This window comes from Schistocerca americana, chromosome 2, assembly GCF_021461395.2.
Source record: "Schistocerca americana isolate TAMUIC-IGC-003095 chromosome 2, iqSchAmer2.1, whole genome shotgun sequence".
NCBI lineage: Eukaryota > Metazoa > Arthropoda > Insecta > Orthoptera > Acrididae > Schistocerca > Schistocerca americana.
Genome location: NC_060120.1, coordinates 694,796,872 through 694,809,442, shown reverse-complemented (window position 1 = coordinate 694,809,442; position 12,571 = coordinate 694,796,872). Strand labels below are relative to the sequence as shown.

Genomic DNA, 12,571 nt, shown 5'->3' with positions numbered 1-12,571 from the left:
ATAGTGAGCTAAAGTAAAATTTTTTGTTAAGAGTATCATTTCCCACTAGCTAAAATTACAAAAACTGAACTGAGAATTAAAACAATGAAAAAATCTGAGAATTCTAAAAAATTCTCAGGATTTTTTCGGATTTTTCCAAGATGAGAACATTCCCAGGTTTTCCCCATATTATCAGGTTGTCTCAGTGTACACACCTTGCCCTTACTCTGTTGGTTTCCTACAGTCTTTCCTACTAACACACTAGCTCTTACCAAAGGGAATCCAGATTCTGACATGTAAGGAATAGCCTTAAATCACATTATGAAGGTGTAGATCCTGTTAACTACTTCTGATTCAGTTGTTGTTAGTGTAAGACCCAGTTTCACCTGGGCACAACTCTAAAAATGTATATTGTTTTGCTAGTTGTGGTGACTGCCACTGCACATCACATCAGAGCTGGATATGAGAAGCAAGACAGTTAAACAGTGGCAGCATTGTGTTCTGCTAAGGGTACCTCAGCTGATCCACCAAAGAGATTAACAACAACAACAACAACAACAACAACAACAACATTATCAAGAATAAGGCAGGAAAACATACTGGCTGGCTAGACAAGTCAACTTTGATATGCCTCATAGCAGGCAAAACATTGTGACCTGGGAGTGAGTCTCGCCTTCGGCTGCCATCGCACACGCGCAGGTGCAAAGGAGTACACAGGTTGCTATAGCCAGTTTATCTCACTTTGCTGTGCTACGCTGTTTTGTCAACTAACAAGTGTTATGACTGCCCTCTAAACTCTGGACTAGAAATCTGGTACATTCTATCATTCACTGCCTACACTTGGCAGGACTAAATGGACACTGTTTATCAAAATGGACTTTGGCTTGTGAATTGGACTTGTATTTTCATGGTACGTGCAATAAATATGTATCAGCAATTGAGTCTATGTTCTGTCAGCCATAACACATGTCACAAGTTGTTAATAGTTTTTATTCCTTTGTACTTTGTTTGTTTGCATGTACTTGCACGCATGCCTGTGTGTGGGGAGGGGGGGGGGGCGCACCATTTTCTCATTTTTGTTAACATATACACACAATACATATCTTAAATTTTGGTATGGAACAGCAGCAAGAACTACATTAGGCATGTGTCATGGTCGACAAGTAAAAAATAGAAAACAACATAACTGAAATTCCTTTTTTTTTTCTCTAAAAAATAAATTGACACACATCTGATTCTGACTGGCTACAGTTGCTGAGAGACTTATTTTAATTATACCTCCCATTTTAGGAAAAAGTTTAAGATAAAGTGTACTAGTTCAATAAATAATAAGTGAAGACTTTTGTCTTGAGCACAACACACTGTCTTCTTTTTTTTTCTCTCGTAGGTTTTTTGGTGATATTTCACCATAATTGGTCGAGTCCCTTTATTTTTTTTCTGTTGAACAACACACACAATATTATATGATGTAAAATAGTACATGAGAACATACAAAGTTTTGGAATTGTGGTCAGTATGGTTAATGTGTTTTAGCGAACATTATCCCTTAGCAGCATATTCTGTTGTTCATGCTGCTGTCTGTTATCTGCAATAAAGCTAATATTTCAGAATAGTTTGTCACTTGCAACTAATAAGGATTTCTCTAAAGTACTGTGCTTAACTTTAAAAAAGTGTGTGTGTGTGTGTGTGTGTAAGGGGGGCTTTGAGGAGGGAGGGGGGGGGGGAGAATGGATCTATTGCTTTTTTGGGTTTTTAATGTTATTTTTATCATACTGCCTGACCATCTAGTCTGCCGAGCGCTGTTGGCAAGCAGGGTGCACTCAGTCCTTGTGAGGCAAACTGAGGAGCTACTTGATGAGAAGTAGCGGCTCTGGTCTCGTAAATTGACTCTCAGCTGGGAGAGCAGTGTGCTGACCACATGCCCCTCCATATCCACATCCAGTGACACCTGTGGGCTGAGGATGAAACAGCAGCCGGTCAGTACCATTGGGTCTTTCAAGGCCTGTTCAGACAGAGTTAAGTTTTATCATACTGCCATTATTTATTTCTTAGTCCCTGCTATGTTAATCATGTTTATCATTTATTTAGCAGGTTATTGTAATTGTTTGTGAAAAAATGTGCCTGTCTCTTGGTTATGAAGATACATGATGCATGATGGAATTCGCAAATTCGTGACTGTGGGAGGTGTATGCATTTTCTTTCATTTTAACTTACTTTTTGCGGTTTCCACATGCTCCATAAGCTGTGATGTGTATTTATGAAAATACGCATCACTGTTTACTAAATATGCAGCGGTTACACTGTTCCACCATCTTGTATCTTCTAACAGTTCTTGGAGAACAGTGTAAAGGAGTTTCATTACTGGGAGCTGTGTATTCATGTATTACTTCCTTTACTTCTACAAATTTTTTTGTATGTGACAGTTTTCCTCAATTACTAATTTCTGTGGGGGCCGTTACTGCATCAGGGAACTTCTAGGCCAGTGTTAATGTGTGTGGTCCACACCCATAAAAAGCTCTGAAAACTTGGAGTGACAAGGTCACTCTTGAGTTCACTTACGTGGTCTATGTAACTAATGTTGACATTTCTACATGTCTGTCTGAAATTCCAGATTAATTGTTTGTGTTGGAATCAGTTGTCCTCAGTTTCTTTTGCACCGAGTTCTCTGCTCTTCTGACGATTTTCAGCTCTTGTTTCCCAATATGTTGCCCGCTATATGACCTGTTTTATTGCTGAAGATGGAAGTATATCATATGTTTGCCATGTGGATGCCTTTCCAAAGTATATGAGTATTTATTGTTGGAGCAAACACAGATGCAAAAAATGATCCTTCATGAAGAAGAATCACCTGTGCAGATGTACAAATCAAATGATATTCATGCCTGTTGCTGCAATGTGTCAAATAACAGATCAATGTTGTCTTCAGTACTCATACTACTTGTATCTGCCTTGTAACTATGTTTACCTCTTACATCTAATACGGAAATTAGTGAAACACAGGAGCAATGTTGGTGAATACAAATTGGGGGAAAGCTTATCATCCATCATTTCACAGTTATGCAAATAGGAAGTATCTATTTACATATTAAACATTACAAGTTTCATAAGAGTTAAATGAATCTGTGAAAACATTTATTAGTTCATTGAATCCTGTCACAAAGGAGAAACTCTGATAATGTGAAATGAGTCAAGATGAACAATAAGAAAGTGAAGCAGCTTCAAGAACCAGCATTAATATTCAAATATGCTTTCAAAAGGTACATCTCATGAAGTATCACAGACTCAAAGATGAAATGAACTAAATATGGATAACTACATGCTTTTCTCCATGTTGCACAATTTTGAGAACACATTAAAATATAACAGAAAATAATAACTAATGAAATGAAAAAAAAAAAAAAACACTGATTAGTGAAATTTCAGACCCACAAAAAACACAGTGTTCCATTTAGAAATATCTCTGAACTACCTTTATCATAAATCTTGTATCAGGTTTGTCTGTACCATAGAGTTTCATGGCCTGATGATATGTCAGCTGAGGGAATGGTGCAGATATTGGCTCTGCTTCTTCAGGCCAACAGTAGACAAGCATTTCTTCTATCAGTTGCAGAATACCATCTCTATCAGGGAAAGATAATTCCATGTCAAGCTGAAACATTGTTAAAAAAAATCACTATTTATCAGACATTCCTGCAAAAATCATAGAAAATACGATAAATAAAGTAACTATTAGAGAATGAACATTATTTGACTTACAAAGGTCTCATTTTCTGTTTTGGAAGCACTTAGCAAAATCAAATTAAAAATATTCAAAATAGTGATAAGTATGAAAAATGAGCCTTTCAAGGTCCTTTAATAATTTATACAATAATCTAGATAGGCAGTACAGAAATTGCAATACAACAATTATGAAACAGACTTTATGACAAAGATCCCGAGTCGCGAAAAGACAGAGAGAGAGAGAGAGAGAGAGAGAAAAAACACTGCTGGAAAGGCAGATTTTGGCCAGCAAGGCCTTTGTCAAATGTGTGTTAGGGGATCCAGGAATTCGTCTTCTCTCCATTTGTAAAATTCTCCTGCTATGCAATCTCAAATTCCAAGATTCCACAACACACTTTATGACAAAGGCCTTGTTGGTCGAAAGCTAGTTTTCAACTGTCTTTTTGTGTGTCTTTCTGTCGCTCAGCATCTTCTCTATATAGTGAGTAGCAACTATTCTTTTCACTGTATTGTTACATTCCATCCTGGATTTTCCATTATTTGATTAAGAAACAGCCAACCATAAAAAAAAAAAATGAACAGTTTCAGCATTCTTGAAACTTCCCCCATGCTGTGGCTAAGCTATGTCTCTGCAATATAATTTCTTCCAGGAGTTCTGCAAGGTCTGCAGGAGAGCTTCTATGAAGTTTGGAAGGTAGGAGATGAAGTACTGGCGGAATTAAAGCTGTGACGATGGGTCGTGAGTCATGCTTGGGTAGGTCACTGATGATCAGATCCCATAGACTTACAAACTGCTGGAGATGATGATTACTACATTTCACCCTCTGTTCCAAATAGTCTTGGACATCTTATGAAAGATAAGATGAGGTGTTTTGTGGGCTAGTCAAGGTGCGATACGGTGCCTGAGTATTCATCAGACCATGATGATATGCATGCAGCATTGTGAACACAAGTGTTAGTCATCATGGAAGGTGGGAATCTACACAGCATATTAATTGTGAGGTTTTAGAAGGAATGGCAACGCCTGGTCGGCAGAATGATGAAGTAGACTATAATGTAGCAAGTTATTACCAGTTAACATTTATTGCAGTATAGCACACAGCCATGTATCACGGTGGCTGCAAGGATTTACTCGCCGTTACGACTCACAGCGCAGCTGACACTACCAACCGTGAGAATGATCTTCAGTAACATTTAGCAGGAACGTAAATTCATACCCCCTACAAATCTAAATAAACTACAGTAATCATCAACCAATTTTTTTCAGACGTGGTATATCACCTTTTATTATTAAGTAAAGGAACCTGTAAAAATTTCAGACTTTTATCTCTTATAGCTCTGGAGATTGAGAACATTACTTAAATGTCCAAAGTCGACACTTATGTTTCAAGACTCAGTTAGGAACAATAGCAGTTTGTGTTTTATCATCATCTAAAGTCATACCAGAATTCTCAATATATAAAATCACTTAACTGGAATTTTTCTTTTCAAAACTTTAATTACGCTACAATTTTGTAGTGTAAAAATCATTCAAAATTATTATCTGCTTATTATTTTGTTGTGTGTATACATGGGAATGAATGAGTGTGAGTGTGTGTGTGTGTGTGTGTGTGTGTGTGTGTGTGTGTGTGTGTGTGTGTGTGTGTGTGTGGGACATATGAAAAAAACTTAATACTATTTTATCTAAAAACTTATGAAACTGAATCGTGGGAACATTGTGGTGCAACCACAAAGCTGATGACGTATGTCAATGTGTGCTTGCTTTTGTAAGAAAGCAGCCAGAATAGAAGTCGGAATTGGAAAAAGTTTCAAAATTAATTTAAAGATTATTTTGCATTTCGGTCTATTTTATTAAACATTATATTAGAAATTGACATGGAATGACATAAATGATTTTTTGATTAGTGATTGACTCAGGCAAGTTTTGCCACGAGAATGATCTAGAAGGATCATTCTGATTGGTCATTCAGACCATTAGCCAATCAGAATTAAGCTGTTATCGCACACAGAAAGTTAGATAGGCAGAGAGTGGGGTGGCATCAAGAGAGTGGCTCACCAACCTTCATACGTGTAACATCATGCTAAATGTCACCGAGAAAATAGCTTGTAAAATGAAGAACTGTTGAGTTCATTGCTGATAGGAAGTGTGATGACTTAGGCAGTTGAAATTACGAACATTTGAGGACAATTTGATTAATTAATTGGTGTGTTATGAGTGTGTGTCATTTCAGTCTTAGTGGTGAGCACTTCAGACATTGAAGACCACTGATACGATCGAAGTTTCAACTCGCTATAGTAGTAGGTCAGTGACTGTCAGATCGAACATTTGTCGGGTCGGACTGGTACATATTCTGGCTGATTTTTTGTGAAAAATTTTGGTGCACTGACAGTGAACTTGGAATGGTAGAGCAGTAAAAATAGTAATTTTGGACTTGATAGCAAAATTATGTGCTTTCTTAAGAATATAACACCAGTTTACTAAAATTTCCGAAGGCTTACTGCAGGTAAACTGCATTTACCCACCACCTGGAATTTGTTAAAATGAACCTACAGGAACTGATTCACAACTTGAGTTATGCAACTTCTGTGTGGTAGGTATTAGGTTGTGGTTTCATCAACGCTTCTTTACACGGTCTACTGAGTATCTACTACTGCAGAGTGAAGGGACGTTGTAAGGAAGTCATACTGAGGTAGGTGGACAATTAATGAGAGACTGTATGATACGAGCGAAGACGACACAAACCCGCACACTGTCGCAAATGGTGCATTAGTATCCGGGAAAAATTGGAAAGGTCGAGTGTATTATCAAACTTTAAAAGCAGCGGTGTAATAAATCCGATAAGTGAAAAACCTACATGCACATAAAGGAACTTTAATAGGAAAGCAGTAGTGAAGTGGAAAAATATAGTGGCAAGAGCAACTGGTGTAAGAGGCGGCTAATGGTGTCAGCGACAGCTGAGCATCAGGAAGCGGCGAGCAGCAGCAGCCGGAAGTCCGCAGTAGTTGGCAGCAGTGGCCGGAGTGGGGACTCAGAAACTACACCTGTGGGGGTAGAGCTTGTTTGAATGGACCCGCTGTACCATCTCAGCATGCTGACATTGCAAGAGAAAAGCTAAGTAGTATTCTACTTCATTTGTGTGTGTGTGTGTGTGTGTAAAGAAACTTTGCGACATGGCAGAAAATAAGAACCAGGAGATAGTAAAGTAGAAAGTGGGGGTAGATTTGGGTAAAGAAAAATATGTAGATGATTCAATGATTGGTGAATTTAGTTTTGAAGCAAATGATAGTGGTTTACCTGATTCAATGTCTTCTAATTATGGGATAGTAAATGAACAGAGCACAGTGGATGCCGATAGTAAATATATACCTGTTGCTAGTACAAAAATAAAACAGGAACCAGTGTCAGTTGCTTGTGAGCATAAAGATAGTGTTTCAGAAACGTTAATGAATATTTTAACACATATGAAGGAAATGGGTTCTGACATTAAAAATTCATTAAGGTCTGATATGGACTCTAAAATGAGTGGGTTGTGTGCAGAAGTTAATCAAGGGTTTAATAAACTTGTTGGTAGAAATGGAAACCAAAATGGAAAATAAAATTTGGAAATTAAGAGATTCATGGAAAAATGATTTGACTTTGTTTAGTACCAGTATTAAAAGTGAGATTAGTCGAGTAAAACAAGAGTGTAATACTACTGTAGGAACAGTGAAAAGTGAATTAACTTCTCAAATCAAGCAAGTTGCTGACGACAACAGACAGCTAAAGGAACAAGTAAATTCAGAATTAAATAAAATCCATGAACAAGTCAATGGTGTAGAAAAGCAATTTGAGGATAGTCATCTTGAAATGGAAAAGCAAATTAAGGAAGGAAAATGTGTGTGTGCGAAGTTTGGAGTGCAAGTGGCTAATAAAATCACTAACCTTGAAACTAAAATCAATCGGTTTAATGCAGATGTAGACGAGCGATTGTGTAACCATGAAGGTAGACTAATCAGAGCAGAGTTAAGTGTTAACAACAACAGCGGTGTTATTGTGTCTAATGATGTAATAGATTCATCAGAAACTGCTTATGTGACTCATCGACAATTTTTGCGATTCGATCTGAGTAAAAATGTACATCCAAAGGAATTCTGGAGTGATTTTGAAGTCGTGTTGCCCAAATCTTGGAATGACAAACAGTAAATTCGGTTCATTGCATCAAATCTAATGGCAGAGGCTAGAATTTGGGGAAATTTGGCCTCAGATAAATATGACAAGTTAGTGGAGTATAAGCAAGCCTTTTTCAAGGAATATTGGGGAAAAAGGATTCTGGTCTGGGGAAAAATACGATCCCAGGAAAGAGAGTGTTAAAAGATTTGTACAAAAATGGGTAACGACTTTATCGTATTTAAACTCAACGGTGGAAACACAGTAAATTATTATGGGAATAGAGAATAAATTGCATTTGTATTGGAGGAATAAGATAATATCAGCTCCTAGGGATGATACTGATAAATTTATCCAGTATTTGGAAAGAGTAGAAAATATTTTGAGAGAGGAGGAAAGTGCAAGAAGGGACTATAGGCCTCAAGATAGACAAACTGAAAACAGAGCCGAGGTACAAGTGAACAGAATAGGAATACAGAGATCTAATAATTACAGAGGCGGGTACCGAGGACAAGGGGGTTCTGTGGGTAACAGGTACAATGGCAGAGACCAAAGCATCAAATACTGACAGCAGCAGTCTGCTGATGGGCGAGAGTAGTGCAGACTACCAGGTGAAAGGAACGTAAGGGGCAATGACTGCGTAGAGGAGGAGGAAAACTAATGGCAGTCTGTAATGGCGCTAGCGTTTGGAGACTGAAGCAGCACAAATTAAACCCGCTAGCAAAACCATTTGTGAGAAAGGCACCGACTGAATAGTTTGGGAGGGAAGATATTATAGAAACCAACAAACAAAAGGGGACGAGGTTATACGAGCCGTGCCGAATAAAGCCTAACGGGTGAATGACAATCGCTGTTTATATGGTTAACTGGGTTTGCAAATGAGCAGCGTTGTTATAATTAGCAGCAAAATTCATAGATTTAGACTACCAGAGTGGAAATAAATGACTAACAGGTAACAAAGATTATGTATTGCCCTCTCTGTGTATCCACGAAAATGAAATTTTGACAGAAAATTTTTGGCCACACCGCTACACTACTAAAGGCCACTTATACAGTCCCTGGCTAGCAGCCGCTAAAATTCTATTCTGGGAGTAGTGCGGAAAACACGTTGTATGAACACATAATAACACCTAACTGGAGAATAAACTCGGGATAATTAAACCGGTAATTGTGGCAGGGTTAGTGAAGTTAACCACAGAACAAGTATTGACACTGGCAGGAATAGCTACATAATTAGTGATGACAATATTGTTTGTTAGAACGAGGAAGGAGAAGAAACAGGGACTCTCACAAACTATAGAAGAATATGCCGATTCCAAATTTAAATAAAAATTTCGTACCACTACTACATCATCTCATGCTTCAGAAGCTAGAGAGTATGAATGAAATGTGAAGCTATTTCCTAACATAAAGCTTTTTGCTTGTAGTAGGCCTAATAGGCATTTGACATTGGTACTTCGTGAATTATATTCTGTGGTGTTATGAAAATGACCATTTGTGCCAAAACAGTCTCGTTTATTTGGTGTGTGTAACAATTGCTGCAATATTAGGCAGGCCTATTTCGTTTTATCTATCAGACAGTGACAAAGTACATGTAATCAGATCGAGAAGGCAAACCAGTCTTGGGCACAATTTGTATTAACAGCTTTTCTAGTATTAGACAACAACATTTCGTTTTTTCATTGTTTGTATCCCACCCAGGATTTTCCAATATCATACTGATTTATATATATGATATGGGCTCAATGCTACTTTATTAACTTTACTTTGCAGTGCACATAGCTCTTTCACATTTCACGGAATAGCTGTTCTGAAAGACAATGACACAATCAGGCCAACAAATGTAAGTAAATAAATGTTAACCATGGGCTGCTACATCTGGAACATTCTGGTACAGCTTCTAGATTTGCTACAGAAATACTTCCCTTCACCACTAATATGAAAATACACACCAGGTGGGGAGGCCTTGGCTGGACTTTCCCTTTTTCCCTTGTCCCTATTGAATATTTTTTTATAGCAAGGCACTAAATAATGAAAGGATCACAAGTCACCTTTCAATGTCAATTATAGATTCCTGTTATGTACACAATCTGGAAGCTAAGAGGCCCTAAATGTGTACTGATCATATTAGGAAAATGCAGTAAAGTGCAATAATATTCAGCTAAAGCTTCAAACAGAACACAACAGTGTATATTTCTCTACTCAAACTGTTGATTTCATATTGATTTTCATCTCTCTGCACACCATCTGAAGCAGGAGTTATACTCTGATGCTATATTTGGAACTTAAGGCCCCTATGAAAAATTAAGATTTTTCTGTCACATTCGCTACTTGCTATCCAAAGATCTGTCAAACAAGTGCGCCATTTTACTAACCAAATTTGTTAAACTTAACCTCACTTTTGAAGCAGCTGTCTTGCAGTGGATATCATGCTGCAAAGTATTTTGACACGAGTGAGAATGACCGTCAATGCACACAAAGCATTTCTTTCATTCACCTTAGTACTGTGTATAAAGAAGAGAAAGGAAAAGCCTAATCCAGGAAATGGCTGAAACTGCTAAAGGAAAGATCTATTTGTTACTCTCAGACACTGATGATTACATCAGCTTTGTTTGAATGGACAGGCAAACTTATAATAACTTGTTAGAATTATTTCTAATTTACATTGAAAAAGAACACATAGTTATACAAAAATTTATTCAAGATTCTCAATTATTATCTATCAGACTGTAATTTCGGCAACTGGTGCAGACTTCAAGCCACTGAGTTACATTATTACGGAAACATGAAGGAACAAATGAAGTACTAAAAGATTATTTTGTTGCACTTCCAGTTGTGGGTTATGTGTAGAACACAGATTTTTTTAAATGTAATATGTGGATGGGAAAGATGCTAAACCTCTATCATTTCGGTGATGGCCAGCGATAATCTGTTTTTATCCACATACGGTAATCACTTTATTTTAGTTTCTACAATTGTGGAAACTAGAAAATAAACAGCAACAAAAAGTTGTTTTCAATGTGTGGTGAAACATCAATGTTCATTTGGTCTGTCATCTTCAAAGTCTGAAAAGTAACTGGGTTTTGCTTGACAAACAAAAGCATACTGGTTAAACTTGTTTGTCAAATTAGCCATCAATCAAAATTTCTGTCAAACATAGTTTATGCCCGAATAAAATTTTTCTCTCAAACATAGTTTATGCCTGACAAACTCATCAAACAAAGCAGCAAACCGCCAAATAATTTGAAAAACATGTGAAGTTGGACAAAATGTTTGATCACCTATGGGTGCCTTTAGTGTGTTTTAAAAATAACCTCTTTTCTACATTTTGAACTTTTGGCATTAAATAAAGAAGTATTGCATTAGGCTTTAATGGATACGCTAATATTTACAATGTGTATTAATATTTCCTATACCTGTGTGAATTCAGGCTGTCTGTCGGATCGTCCACCTTCATCTCTGTAACATCGAGCAATCTGGAAGTAACGATCTATTCCTCCAACCATTAACATTTGTTTGAACTGTTGAGGGCTCTGCACCAGAGAGTAAAAGCGGGAAGGAAGTTGTGTTGGCACAATGAATTCTTGTGCACCCTGTAAACAGAAATTTACCAGCAAAACATTTTTATACATACTAAAAGTAAACTACTTAGAACAGATAATTCCAAGGTCTACTCAGAACAGAAATATATTAGAAATTAAGGCAACCAATAGACCTGATCTCTCTGAGGATTTTCACACTGAAACTGGTATCAGGGACCATGAGGTAGGTATAACTGTGGTGTCACCGCCAGACACCACGCTTGCTAGGTGGTAGCTTAAATCGGCTGCGGTCCATTTAGTACATGTCGGACCCGCGTGTCGCCACTGTGTGATCGCAGACCGAGCGCCACCACAAGGCAGGTCTCGAGATACGGACTAGCACTCGGCCCAGTTGTACGACGACTTTGCTAGCGACTACACTGACGAAGCTTTTCTCTCATTTGCCGAGAGACAGTTAGAATAGCCTTCAGCTAAGTCCATGGCTATGACCTAGCAAGGCGCCATTAGCCTTACATAGTTTGAAAGTTATCGTATGTCTCAACAAGAAGAACGATGTATACAACAAGGATAAATAAGAGTTAAGTATTCGAGGAGCTGCATACTTTTCTTATTAGCTTTCACTACTTATCCTGTTTCAGAATTCACACCCGTCTGCGTTAGATAGCGTGCATTTAGGCCGCCTCTATCTACAAGGTGTTGGCACATTTACCAACACATCATTGGCGACGAGGGAAAGGGTCTTGTTCTTTCCAATTGCTTACAATTACTTGTGTCATGGCTTCGCCACAATCTCCAGATGTACTGTCCGAATTTTATCGCTTGCAGAATCAGCAGACGCAGGCGTTATTGGAGGCCCTTGGACAGCTCGTCCAGGGTCAACATGCCATTCAAACCGATGCGGCAGCTGCCGCTTCACCGCTACCGCAGACACAACTCGCAGTTGCAATTTCGCAATTTCGACGCGGCGCACGAGTCCTGGACGGAGTGGTCACGCCAGTTTGGATTTCATCTCGCCGCCTACAGAATTCAAGGTAATGAGCGGCAGCCTCATTTATTGTCGTGTGTAGGGGTGCAAACGTACCGTGTGATAGTGAAATTGTTTCCCCGACGCGACGTAGCAACTCTGTCCTACGAAGAAATTTTGTTGGCATTGGACGCCTATTTCAAAGAAACAGTTAATGTA

The 12,571-nt window shown here is 38.1% G+C and overlaps 1 protein-coding gene across 3 annotated transcripts in view; it reads right to left on the bottom strand.

The window, feature by feature from the left end:
- The window catches only part of LOC124593519 (aspartate--tRNA ligase, mitochondrial), a 146,484-nt gene that overhangs the window by 38,665 nt on the left and 95,248 nt on the right, over positions 1-12,571 (bottom strand). For all 3 annotated transcript variants that reach the window (XM_047131938.1, XM_047131941.1, XM_047131939.1), the window contains 2 exons: positions 11,263-11,439; positions 3,449-3,628 (listed from right to left, as the gene is read on the bottom strand). In XM_047131938.1, coding sequence (XP_046987894.1) covers positions 3,449-3,628; positions 11,263-11,439 — 357 coding nt within the window. The remainder of the gene's footprint in view (positions 1-3,448; positions 3,629-11,262; positions 11,440-12,571) is intronic.